At 39.7% G+C, this 13,679-nt stretch overlaps 1 protein-coding gene across 1 annotated transcript in view; it reads left to right on the top strand.

The window, feature by feature from the left end:
* ITGB3BP (integrin subunit beta 3 binding protein) overlaps window positions 1-9,884 on the top strand; it is a 32,112-nt gene extending 22,228 nt beyond the window's left edge. The window contains exons 7-8 of the mRNA XM_049807468.1: window positions 1,569-1,619; window positions 9,570-9,884. Of these exons, the coding sequence (XP_049663425.1) occupies window positions 1,569-1,619; window positions 9,570-9,622 (104 nt within the window). The 3' untranslated portion in view covers window positions 9,623-9,884. The remainder of the gene's footprint in view (window positions 1-1,568; window positions 1,620-9,569) is intronic.
* The last annotated feature ends 3,795 nt before the right edge of the window (window positions 9,885-13,679 follow it).

Consider the following 13,679-nt stretch of genomic DNA (forward strand, 5'->3'; position numbering starts at 1 on the left):
AAATTGCTATTCATGTGTCTTTAAATGATGGACATACCAGATGCTTATTGTGTTGGGATAAAGGCACTTTACAGATGGCACATCTGTAGTACTTTTCGAAAGGAACCCAGAGAGCCAAAGATTTTCATTTATGTGTGTCTACTTTTAGGAAACTCTTTATCCTTACTCCAAGTCAGAGGTTCTTGGGACATGTGAATCCTCAGCAGCAAAATGTGCATTCATACTTCTCTTCCCAACTGCCTCTGTAACTAGAAGGGGAGTATGTGATGGGGAAATATCCAAATGCAAAAAACTTGCATTATGGATAACTGCAGGAAAAAAACCCAACAAAAAAAATATTGGCTTTCAGGGAGAAGAAATAAAGATCTCCCTTACCAGGTCATTTCTTTAAGAGTTAAAAGTGGTGAAAGGTAGCTGTAGGCACCCAAAGGGCTCCAATCTTTATGCCTCAGAACAGTTCATTCACTCATTTTCACAAAAGCAACACCTTTTATCTGTACCCACATGACATGTTTGTGGTACAGATGTGTGTCTAAGACTGCATTTGCCTACCACTATTTCTCAAAGGTTTGCATATATAACATTGCTCTTGTAGACTTTCTATACCAACTTCTGCTAATCTGGTTTCCAGCTGACCAGGGAATATGAATAATATATCCATACACATAGTCCCTGTGTCCAGTCTCGGGACAAGCATGCAAAAATGATAAAACAGATGATAACCTGCAGCAAATGTGATGTTTTGCCAGTATACATTATTCTACAACCTGTCTGGTTGCTCTCTTTTCGGCACAGTGTAAAAACACTGGAACTAGCTGTAAGAAAACAAAACCTAGGGTGTCTGGGACTGCTACTTTATTTGCAGTTGGAAACAGGTGGACAGTAAAGCCACAGGTGCTAGAGAATTTTTCTTACCAAAGAGTGCTGAGACTCTTCTAATGCATTAGGTGCATGCACCCCGGCAGTGGAATTTATGCACCATGCAATTCCAGCAACTACTGTTGTTTAAATTACCGTTTCTTTCCCGAGTTGTATTCCAGTGCTCATTCAGCTTTCATTTTGCATGTGTATACACTGCACTAGTTCCCACTGTAATGCATATAACCAGATGCTTTCTTATACAGAATGAAGGTTCCTGAAAATAGTCTGTGTTTACATTACTACCCTACACTGTGGATAGGGCAGTAAGACTGTCCAAATGATATGTCAGGCCTATGGTTGACACTTTCTGTTACGTCCACTCTTTCTGTTATCTTCTTGTTGCCTTCAAAATGGCAATCGTCTTTTGCCCCCATCTCTGAATTAGGAACAAAGCACCATGTCAGCACTAGAAGACAAAAACGGGAGCAAAATGTGGTATGAGGTTTATAAGCACAACTTCTCGAAATTATGTTAATTTTGAAAATTTTTTGTTAATTTTTTGAGCACAATTACATAGGTAAATGGGTTTTTGTCATCACTTGAAGAAAAATCCAAATGCTTTGAAAGTGAAAAAGGCGGCATAGGTTTTATTTTCTTTGAAATCTCTGGGGCAACATTTATTGATTTCAGACTTATTTTTTCACTAGTGAGTCAAGCAGAAGAACTGCAGCTGTTGAAAAGAAAACTTCCTGCCCAAGGTAAGAAACTTTTTATCATTCCTTCGTAACAGCTGTTTTGATGATTTGTTTTAGTTGATTCCTTCTTAGTTCTTTTCACTTGAAATGAGTAACTGTTGGTATGTGAAAATGATGATAATCAAATTGCTTTCTTCTGAAAACTTTTGCACTACTTAAATGTAAACTTCATCTTTTCTGCTATTTTCATTGTATTGGGTATTTCTCCGTGAAACTGTGCAAGGAGAAGAAATCATTAATGATCTTGCACTTTGAGATGTGGTCTAGAAATAAGTGCAGTCAGGTCCTTAGAGACTTTACATACCTTTTTTGTATACCAGTTATCCTTGTTCTTTCTCATTCTCTTCCCTCCCCCCTGCATTTTCAGTGTATAAGCCAAGTAGCATACAGTCTTTGCAGCAAAACCTTTTTCACCTTAGCACACTCCAGGGGACTGTGAAATCCTAACTATTAGGTTTCTTCATAACTAGTGCTGTGAAAATATTTGAAGTTGGTGGCATTTAATATAGTGTGGCCCACATAGCCACTTTAGTGCCTTGTCTAGCTGGGAAGGTGGCAGGAGGATACACAAAAGATTTATTTTTTTTTCTCTCACACCCAGTAAAATCAGCAAACATTCACCACTGATATTCTGATATTTCTGTTATCTTCACACATTCTGTCTTAAAATAGAGCAAAACCAGACTCAAAATTGGTGATGGCATCTCTATTGCTCTGTCCGCCAGCTGTCCCAACCAGCAAAACTGCTGCATATCACAAGTAGCCCCTTTGATTTCGGTTGTATCTGCACTTCCGCAGGCCTAAATTCTTTCTGCTGTGGGGAATTCTCTTAAAGGAAAGAAAATTGATCAAACTTCAGTTTCCTCAGCTCCAGCAGATTATCACAAAATGAAAAGGAGTGACATCACTTTTTAAGAAATTTGGCTCATTTGTGCAATCTGCTGTTTCTGATTTACGGCTCCCTATGTCCTTCTGTTCAAATGATCACAGCCCCTATCTGGCACTGATAACAGTGAATGCCACGGGCCATTGCAGATTTAAACAGTCATTGCTTCCCTTGTGTACTGCTTTTTAATGGTCACAAGGATATACATTTATAGTTCCATCTTTGCTCTAGAAACTAGCCCATAATGCTAAGCACATATCCAATCTTGCTAGATGAGAATTGAGATATTTTGTGAAACCAGGATGGAAAATAGAATTATGAGTTTAAGTTGACCAATTTTGATGATGTTTCAACATCAGTTTTGCTTTAATAAAGAAGAAATTGAATGTTGCAGTCTTGAAAACACAGTAGGAGGAGAGGCAAAGAAGTATGTGATAAAAGAAAACCATTTGGAGATGTTTTACTTTGCCTTTTAGTTTTGGATGTGGTTTTTCATAATTATTTTTAATTAGTTATGCTCAGGACTTAAAACTTATGACTGTTCTGTGGCTTGATACAGATGGAATGTCACATTATCATCACATGGTGAGGCATGAAATTTATTTACTTTACATAAACAACCTCTACTTAAAACAACTTAATACAAAACATTCCTTGCTCAATGGGCAGCATTATGTAGAACTTAGTATATCATTTTGTGTGACCAGCATAAAAAAATAGCATCATTGTTTGTCCATGACTAGCATTTACAGTAAACAAAATGTTTTTGAATAGAATGTAAGCAAACAGTAATGCAACTGCCAAGAGATGAAATCTAGTCGGTATGTTGCAATCCAAAACATTCTTTATGTGTGTCGAGAATAAATGTGTAGGTTGCGATATGCATATTTTAAAGGAAAATTTAATAGGTTCAGAGTTTGTGAAGATAACATTCTAAACAGGAAAGCTACTTAAGCTGGCTATTACAAATTATACTAATACTTTGCTTCCCAAAAAGAAAAACACTGACATAAATCATGTCCATGACTGCGTCTGCTATCCAAGTAAGAAATGAGAGAGTGTTATAGAAGATCAAATACTTGCAGTGTTAAGGAAAACTATTTTCGGACTATATCTTGTAATGAAATAAAAAAAATACTTTCTTTTCTGTGTTGTTCATCCTGCCAAGCCCATGGACAAATATGATCACCCCTATTAAGTTTAGTTCTAAACATTCCTAACTTTCATATTGTTTTTAATACAAGTGACTGAAGTTTGCACTCTTTGCAACAGTAGTGGTGGCTTTCCACAAGACTAGATCAGGGTTAACTAGGTGGATTTTCATTTAACACCACTTGAAATTACTAATGAAAGCGAAGCTGGAGAGATTAGGGACCAAGTAATACTGAGTTCCCACTCACCAATTCAATTTTTTGAATATGGTGTATACATGGAGAAACATAAAATCCCATTTCAGAAACACTGCAAAATATAGATGCCTCCTTAATAAGCAGAGTTCCTTCTCAAAACAGATAAAATGGGAAGAATACAATATTCTGCAATTTATCCCAACTCATGTCAGTTTGAGTTTGGACTTTATATTGGGTGTTTGTGTACAGGCAACTAAATAGCTTGGGTCTGGACTGCTGCTGCTGAGTGAAGGGAAATCAAGTCTACAATATATTTCTACATCATCCTCAAATAAAGTAGAATAAATTTGTTGACCTTTAAACATATTTGGGTGTCTGTGTCCCACCTACCCTTCCTCCTCCTTTGGGATCTTTTGGGGAAAAGGGGAATACATTAGACTTCAGGTGTATATTTTCAGGAACATATCTGTGGATTTTTCTGACTGCAAAAACCTAACCTAAAAAAACATTTATTTTTTTTTTTTCTCAGCCCAACTTTGTATTCACTTGCAGGGAAGAAATGTCATTATACCTTTTCTAGGCAAAGCAAGTCTCATGAACTGGCTAAGCAGAATTTTATTAAGTGAACTGAATGAATTCACAAGTAAATTTATTCAGAAACTGAGTTTCTTTCCAGAGTTTCCATTCCTTGAGAGCAAATGGAACAAATATCATGATTGTCTTTGCTTACAACAAATACTCACTGATCAGGGAGGTGATGAGGTAGATGCAGGGGTTGGACCCAGGCTGTGGTTTGAGCAAGCCCTACTTCTAGGCATTTGTGATAGAGGCTTTTCTGAGGTTCAGTTCTTCCATGTTTTTAATCTGTTTGGAAAAAGCTGCTAATGCTGACACAAACAGCCGTTCCTTAGTTCTACCAAGGTCCTTTCAGTTAAATCCTAGGCTTCTTTCCAGCAAAAGTTTTACAAGATCTCTCCAGCAGCCTTTTTGTGGTGTACATCATCTCTGAAAGCAGCAAAGATGATGCTGAAGGACTTCTTCTCAAATAGATTATTATTAGATGGAGGCTTAGGGCTTGTGTTTGCAAACAATATGCTTACTTCAGTTCTTAAGACTAACAGCCAGGTTTGGTGTTTTGCCACGCACCAGAAATGTCTGCTCTGAGTTAATGTCCCTACATAGCGTTTGGAAGAGAGGTGATGGTCATCGGTACTCTTTCACTTAAGTCCTGTGTCCAACCAGGATATGAGTTGCCCTCTTGGCCTATTCAGAAAGGCTGTGAAACCAAGACAGAAGTTGAATTGAGAATTAATATTTTCTGAAGGGCTGAAAATACGCTCTAAAGCCTGTATGCCCAAGGCTGCGTAGGCCAGAGCTGACGCTTACACAGACTAGATCTGTAATGCAGCTGCAGTATGGAGTACATACCTGCCTTTACCACAAGACAGAGAACCCTTGGGCCAAGAATCTGCTCATGGCCAGAGGTGGCACGAAGGGGCTGCAGCATGGCAGCACTTTGCAGGATTTCCTCTAGAAGAGCAGTCGCCGCGACTGGCGCGACTTAGGCCCTTAAGGTGCAGGTGAATGGCAGAGGTTAAAGAGAGAGATCGGGCAGAGGCACTGCTCACGTTCCCAACTAGTAGATGATTCCTTGGAGCTGAAACCAGCCGATGGAAATGAGTGTGCCCTGTGAGTGTTACGTTCTATGTCACTCGTGAGACAATTTCAAGAAGGCAAGTAACTTGTTTATGTGACGCTGGAGGGAATCTGGCCTTGTCCATCTGCTCTGCCGTGTGGAAGATCTGTCTGTATTTCTGCTCATAAGGCTTTTCTACTGTTAGACACGGGGAGAAGTGAATCTCAGTTATGTTTTTAAGTTATGCCTCAGTGTGAACACTTGTAAATGGGACTGCATCAAGACTACTTCAGTGCTGAACATGCAAGTGTGTGTGTGCACACACGGACTTACTGCGACTCACAGGTTTTGTTAACTCATAAGTTATGTCCCCATGCAGAGACCTAGAGAAATTGTTCTGCCTTCCTGCATTTACAATCAAAACTCATTGTGAGATTGCCCCAGAGTGCACCTAGAGGAGGAGTGTGTTGTATTCTGGTTTGTATTGTGTGGATTAAAAGCTGCTGTTGCTCAGGCTAAATTTGACTGTACGTCTTCTCTCATTCTGTGCAAGCAGGTCTATTTTTAGTCTGTAACCATGCAAAGTCCTTTACAGTCTAGAAGAGGTAACAAAAACTGCTTAGCCTGGTACCAAAAAACTGCAATGCTAGTGATTTTCCTAGGACAAGTGAGTAATCTTGTCTACTGGAAGAATGCTACTGAAAGGCAAAGGAACTGGGGGACAGGTTTCTGTTTGACCCCCAAATGCTGCGCTCTTTCCCAGCAGGTTCTGGGTCTGTTGGATTGTACCTGCACCTTAAGAGTGCATATTTTAAAATACAACCTGAGATTTGAGAAGTGTCTGGGTCTGAGGTCACCGGCATGATAAGCTTTTTGGATGGAAGGAAGGGGGCAAATTACAAACCTCTCCAATGATTTAACATTCTCTGCTATGTAGATGAAATATTAAGCTATTAGCTTTTGTGGCAGATACAGAAATGCACATGAGACATATGACTATAGGCCTCAGACATATATACATATAGAACTGTCAACCTGTATTTTATATTTAGGCGTCAGCCACATTTATTCATGAATTTCACACTTGTGTTTACACTCTATTTTCCTATGTACCTTTTTACAGATGCAATAGCTATTAATTTTTAATTCCAGTGGATCTAGACTTTGGAGTATTAAGCTTAATGAAAAATTAAAAAGAATTGCAGTTCTTTCAACAGCTACATGTAGCAAGTCCTACATGAGAATAAATGCTGCATTCTCCCATGAATATAATTATTTTAAGTAAAAAAGAAAAGAAACATTAGTTTGGACTCACTTAGTAGCAATTATATGTTTAAGAGGTGTAAATAACTTGCTATCCAGACATTACAAATATCCAGGTGCTCTGTATGTGCTGATGACAACAAAATTGAAAAGAAAGACTGTAATAATTCTGACTGGTTTTCTCTGCAGAAGATATTGATTATTTGTGTGTGGTGAGAGATTTGGAAAATTCAATTAAAGGAGTTGTGCAAAGGTTTCATAAATTTTCCTTGTACAGCGTGTACACAGACATTGTTGCGTATTAAATCAATGCAGCACTTCACAATATATTTTCTTTGAAACATAAAAATAAATAACATTTAAACAGTTCTGCTTACTACAGAAACAAATTTTATTTTCTGTGAAGCATTTAGTCATGTGCTATCACTGACTCATACACATTTGCCAGCTGTAACAAATTTTATAGACGTTTTCTCCAGAGACATAGCTCATATACTATGAATTTTTAAATGAGCAAATGGTGAAGAAGGGATGTCAGCAATATAAAAATTGATCAGTTAAAAGATAAAAGCATAAGTAAAGAGATTTGTATGGTAGTCTTAATAGGTTTTATTAAATAAAAATACTATAAAAAGACAGTAATGAATAGACTGAAGGTTTTAACTGTGGTTGAGGTGGAGAAAAATTATTCTGGCACATTTAGTAGAAGATTGGTTTTATATCACCTGACAGGTGAACATTTTTTTTCTCTCTGCTTTTTAGATCTGTAAATGTTTTAGAGCAGTCAAACTTGGGAAAGAATGGCAGTGGAAGTAGGAGGGGAAAAGAAACTTGGCAAGATTCTGCCCTTTTAATGCTTTTGTGGGCCGGGGACAGGAGACACCACGGCAAAGGGCAGCAAAGCTTCCACCAACCCACCCAGCTGCTGCCTTAACCTACGCAACCCTAAAAAACGTTGAGCTGATGAGAAGAGAGCAAGGGCAGCCTGGTCCTACACCAGCTAGTGCTTGTGCCGCAGTCGGCTGCAGCCCAGACGTCTTTCTGGTCACCTCCACAGACCCCTTCCTTTCCTAGCTGCTCTGGTCGCAACAGATTTTCATACAGAGGTTTTGCTAATGTTCTCTTTGCTTTTATGTAGTTTAACTTAGGGGTTCTGCATATAAAAATATCAAGAGAAAGAAGGGTTGTTAACGCTTTGTTGGGTTTCTTAAGAGCAACTCATGAACTTCATTAGCTCACAAACCAAAAAAAAAACCAAAACAAACAAACAAAACCAGCTTAAAGTGCTACAACAAGCATTGTAAGGTTGTGGAGCATATGAGTAGCAAAACATATTGATTATTTGGATATCTAAATCTTAATGCCATCCATATAAATATCACTATAAATAGGGCTGTTTTGACAAAAAATATGCTGTCATGGTATATATTTGGAAAGAAAGCTGAGTTAATGATGTTTTATATGAATCTGGGCAGCTTACATTTTTAAGACAGCTTCTCAAGAGTGAAATACAGATCTTGGCATGGTCGCTTTGGCATGTATGGGTTCTTTAAGTACTGCATAGTCAGAATGCCGCAATTAAAGAGTTCATAAAGACTGAATTAGAAAGTTGCATTTCGTACAAAGAAACCAACTTGGAGTTAAATCTTTGTCTTTTTCTGTTACTTGTCATACAAGACTGGACAGTTTCCTATTTTAAGCAATAGTTACTGGTATTTTTTTGATGATAATTTGTGTAAACAAATGGTGTTAATTAGGTATAAAGCTGAAAAAGTTGTACCTGAGGCAAAGTTGCATTGGATGCCTCTTTATGGAGTAACCTTATGAGACCTAGCTTAAGGCAGAATTTCTGGCGTGGTCTGGGTCAGCTCCAGGTAACGTCCCTGGCGCCTCACGTGAGACCTACAGGCAGGTTTTCTGCGTCACATCACGTAGAGGAAGCGTGTGACACCTAAGGAATGACAGCATGCCAAATGAGGAGAGCCGAGGAGAATCTTCCCCACCACCACCCATGTCTCTGGTGGCTTTGATGCTTCTCTCCATCTAGGTTTATATGCAGCCCCTTTCCTCACAGTAAGAGTCTTTTTAGCTATAAGCCGCTGTACATATCTGTTTGTTGTTCTCAGTATGTTTAATACAAAGCGAATAATTCTGAATTCTCTCTTCACCCCTTTGTGGTGGTGGAATCAAAATGCAGTTAAGAACCATCAGCAGACACTGAGGGTACCAAGACCAGAGCTGATTGTCTGTTGCAGAAAGCCATTTGGCAATCCTGGCACTCAGATGCACCTGCTCCCAGACCCTTTCCCTGTATGTTCTCACTCCCCGAGTTCCTTTCTTCCCCTGCACACTTTTCCTCTACTTCTTCCAGCCATCTGCTCAGCCCTTCACCCTCGCCCTGCCCTGGCTCAGGTGTGGTTGCTTCTCTCTTCGCCGTCCCCTTGGAGGACTCAGGGGATAGTTGTTCCTCTTGTGCAATCCTTGATTGGATTCTGCTGAATCTGCTGATATGGTCTTTATGGATTTTTATTTATTCTTTTATTATTAATAGCAAAAAATGAAGGACCAGCTTCTAAAACTCATAACGTATGTTGTTCTGCTTTGTCATCATTGGTAATGATGTAGCGTATGTGCACACACTCACCAGTAACTAAGACAGTCTCCTAAACTACTGTTAAGACACAGTAACTCTATGGAGTAGAAGGGGTTCTGTTAACCACTGCAGTAACTTGTTTAACTCATATTTATGCAGGGATTTTCAAAAATTCTGTAATAATACCATTGTTCTGTTTATCAAAGCTAATCTTCCTTCTCCACAGCGTACGTTCAGCCCGCCAGTAGCTCCGCGTTCCTGAAGTCGCTCTTTGACTGAGGTAAGCAGCCCCTGGGTCTGCTCTGGGCCTTCCCCAGCTGCCACGTCCAGGTAGTATAATCGTAAGGACTGAGGTACTTCATTTTAAAACGTTTGCAGAGTGATCCAGTGTGGATGCCTGCAGTCAAGACTGTAATGGCTTGATGAGAAAACAGTTGTTACTCTGCGTGTGGTATTTCTGGTTAGTGGTTTGTTAAGCAAAATGACATGTTTAATCTGTAGAAACTGTCCCACTCTAAAACACCCGATAGCATTTCTCCTCGTCAACGCTGTCAGTTTCTAACTTAACTGGATGTTTTTTCAAGAACGGTAATTCAGCTGTAATACATGTAGTGAAAGCAAGAAAAGCTGTTTACTAGGTTACACCTTCTTAAACGCTATGACCGATGCCCTGGGATTCACAAGGAGGCTGCCTACTGCAGCCCTGCTGTGCTGTTGGTGGCAGGGGTACTTCACTGCCTGCGCTCGGGCTTTGCTTCCCTGCGAAGGGGCTGTGTGCGCCCTCCTTCACTGTGGCGTCAACCCACAGGTAAGACTCCTCAGCTCACTGCCAGCAGCCAGAACCACTCAGCCAGCCGAGGGCCTCCAAGCAGCGCTCTTTTCCAAGAGAGGACAGTGGGCTGCAGGGCAGATGGTCCGGCTGAAGCAGCAGCAGGAGCAGCCGCCCGCTTCCAACCACCCCCTTCCCCAGCAGCAGCTCGCCCCCCTGTTCCATCTCTGCACGTGCACCTCAGACAGGTTGGGCCTGCTGCTGATCAATCCACCGCATCAACTTTCTTAGCACTCCCAGAGCAGAAAGCATAAACCGATACACTAACAGACACCTCAAGACGTGTTTTATGTTTTGTTAAATCCTTCCTCCTTCGGCTACCGGTCTTTGTTGCAGTGTTGTAAGGAGAAGCCCAGTTAGCGATGGACCTTGTCTATCATTGTGTATTACCTGTGCATGAGAAAACTAGTTGCTCATATGTTTCATAAAGTCTCATGAGACAAAGAAGTCTCTAAAGATGACAATATCTGCAGATTATATCAATTCTGTGTATAATGTGAGAATGTCTCTCCTTTGGAAAGTTAAAAGTATTCTAATTTTTGTAATTGAGGAATACGGAAAAGTAGATCTACCGGTTTTACAAGGTGTATAACTCAGTTAGTGCAGGGGTGAGCTCACACATGCATTTTGCTTCTCGGTGAAGGTTCAACTTTATTTTCTAATCTCAAGTAGCAAAAAAAAGCTTTAAACCCCTGCTTGTCCAGAAGCTAATGTTACCCTGATACTACTATCTGCTTATGCCAGAGACTCTTTCTGCTCCTTACTCCTTCCAAACCAGCTATGACACCAAAGGCAGAGTAATTGAGGGATGGAAACCAGTGCAGGAGAGCAGAGCATCCTGTTTAGCAGCTCTTTTTCTCCACGGAGCATAATTTCTGAGTCCTACAGAATGCAGAGAGTGCCCGTTCTATGGTACAATAACCAGTTTAAGTCTTACACTGGCTTATTAACTTGAAGTAAACTCATGCTGACAACTACAAGGCTTCAAGGTGAAGTTAGCTCAGAGTGCAGTTGTATCTCTACTGTTAGTTTATGTCCATGGATAGTATTGTCTAGTCAGTGAATAGTGGTTTTGCACCTTATGTCCAAACAAAGATACATTTACTTTTTCTGGTTCTCTCTGTCCCTTCCCAAGTGTGACCAGGTTTTGCTTTCTTTGCTTTCTTATTGTTTAAAAAAAACATAGTTGTGATCGCTAAATGATCTTTTAGCAATTATATCTCAACTTTTTCTACAGATAAAACCTACAGCATTTCCTTCAAAGATCTTAAAATGTTACTGTAGTTCAAGGGAGGCTGCCTGTTGCTCTGCATTGCCTTAGGATGTACATGTGTCTGTATTTTTTTTAATGCATTGAGTCTAGCAGTAGACGTAGGACACACAGATAATTCTGAACAGATCACATGAATGATGATGGTGTTGTCTAATTGCTATTTATTTTTGTCATTCCTTATCTCCACACAGGCATTATGTGAAAAATGCATTCCACAGCAACCCAAAGTTCTACATCTGCTTGACTGTACTTAAAAGGAGAGAAGAAATGACTGTAAACCTATCTCCCCAGCAAATACCAGTTTGGGATTGCTCATTGCTCTAGGCAGGTGCACATCTAGATAAAATTTCTGGCATCTATTTAAACTTAACAATGTGCACAACCAGATAATCTCAATGTAAATAATACATCATGGTTGTTTTATGCAAGCGTGTGTACAAAATGCTGATTGAGGTTTGCTGCTGCATGGAAAATATAAACTGTATTTTCTGTATGTTCTTACTGCAAATAGATAATTATGCTGCCTTGTTTTTTTAAAAACAAAAACCAAACCAAACCCCACCACTATAACCCTCCCTCCAAGAACTGGGTGAGAAGGAACGGTGTTAAAAGATGAACTTTGGCTGCCAGGCCTCCAGTGGGAAACGGTTGCTTCCTGCCAGGATGGGGCGGGGGGTGGGGGGGGGGGGTGGTGCAGGCTTATGATTTAATCTACTCATCATCACCCCAAAAGCTAGCAAAACATTTAAATTAATGCATCTAGTTTTGCAGCAGCCTGCCTAAAAATTTACAACTTTTTCTAATTATGATTGGGATCAAAAGATAGGGGAAGTTCTATTGTGCAAGGAATTATTCTGAGTGCTGAACATGTTTAAGTGGTTTACAAACAGCCATTTCCCTGTCTGTGGCTGCCACAGTTAGGGACATATTTGTCATCTACAAAGATGTTTCCTCTGAAGTCACCTAAGACACTCTATCTAAAGGTATGGGCTTCAAGCCCACCATGTTAAAGCAGATGGCTCTAATAACATTTGCTTTTTAGGTCAACATTTCAGTTTCATTTTGCTATTTAATGATGTAGGGGGAGAATTGTTATAAAACAGTTTTTTCTCTTTTTCATTATCCTCAAAACCACCTCTCCAACCGCACGAATACCCTGCATCTCAAATTGTTGCGCAAGGTGCAGCCTCTCTCATGTTGAAAGAGTGTAGTAGAATGATTTATAATTTTCTTCCAGAAAGTTCAACATAAATGCACACAATTGAATGTCCTTTCTACCACTGCAAAGTACTGCTACTCAAACAGATGAACTGATTTTTACAACTAAAATGCCAAGAACCAAAATGATAAATGCGCTCCAGTTTGTGGTTAAACATGTACGCACTCGAGCTTTGGGAGTTTTTAATTAATAAAAATGTTTTTACACTGTTCAGTCTGACTGGAAAAAAAAAATGTTAGTAATTGGGTGAAGGGAATTGTGCCAGTGGCTCTGTTTACCTTCTATCTTGTTTAAGCTTTCCATGCTGTTGGTTTTTGTTGTATGTACAAGATTCACCAGCTGATTGCTTTGTATCATAATGGCAGGTTAGCCTGAAGCAGCAATAGTTTATATAACCTGATTGTAACCACTGTAGCTGGAAATTAAATAATTATTGATCTGAAAAGAGTCTGTAAATGAACTGTATGCCAGTCTAAACCAAGCTGGTTTGTGTAGTCTCAGAAGAACAAAATAAAACTTTTACAGAAAATAACAACGAAGGTGATGATTGACAACAAGTTACAGCAGTCACTTACACCATGGCAATTATCAAATACCATGAAATTTGCTACAGAGTCATTTTTTAGGGAAATACAAAGTGATATACTAAGATTCTGCTGCAAATACTCCCCATACATGCCTTAGCTATTTAAGCAGTTACTGTTTCTTTGACCTCTTGCTGTACTAGGCTTCTGCCTTTCAGAAACAGCTGGGTCTGTTAAGAACCATTTCCAGTTCCACACAAGGTGGATCGTATGACTCTCACTTTATCACCCCTGGAGGCCATCTGAAGGACAAAGAAAAGAGATACACTCAAAACTAATGTTTTTATATGGGGGGAAGGATCCCACTGGGATCCCATGATGAAACACAAGAGACCAGGCTAACTAGAACCTGAAGTTGTTCTGCTTCCTTCCATCTTAATTTGGCACTTCACACATTATTCCATTGGAAGTAGACGTTCTTCAAGCTGCCT

This window comes from Accipiter gentilis, chromosome 8 (assembly GCF_929443795.1).
Source record: "Accipiter gentilis chromosome 8, bAccGen1.1, whole genome shotgun sequence".
Classification (NCBI taxonomy): Eukaryota; Metazoa; Chordata; class Aves; order Accipitriformes; family Accipitridae; genus Astur; species Astur gentilis.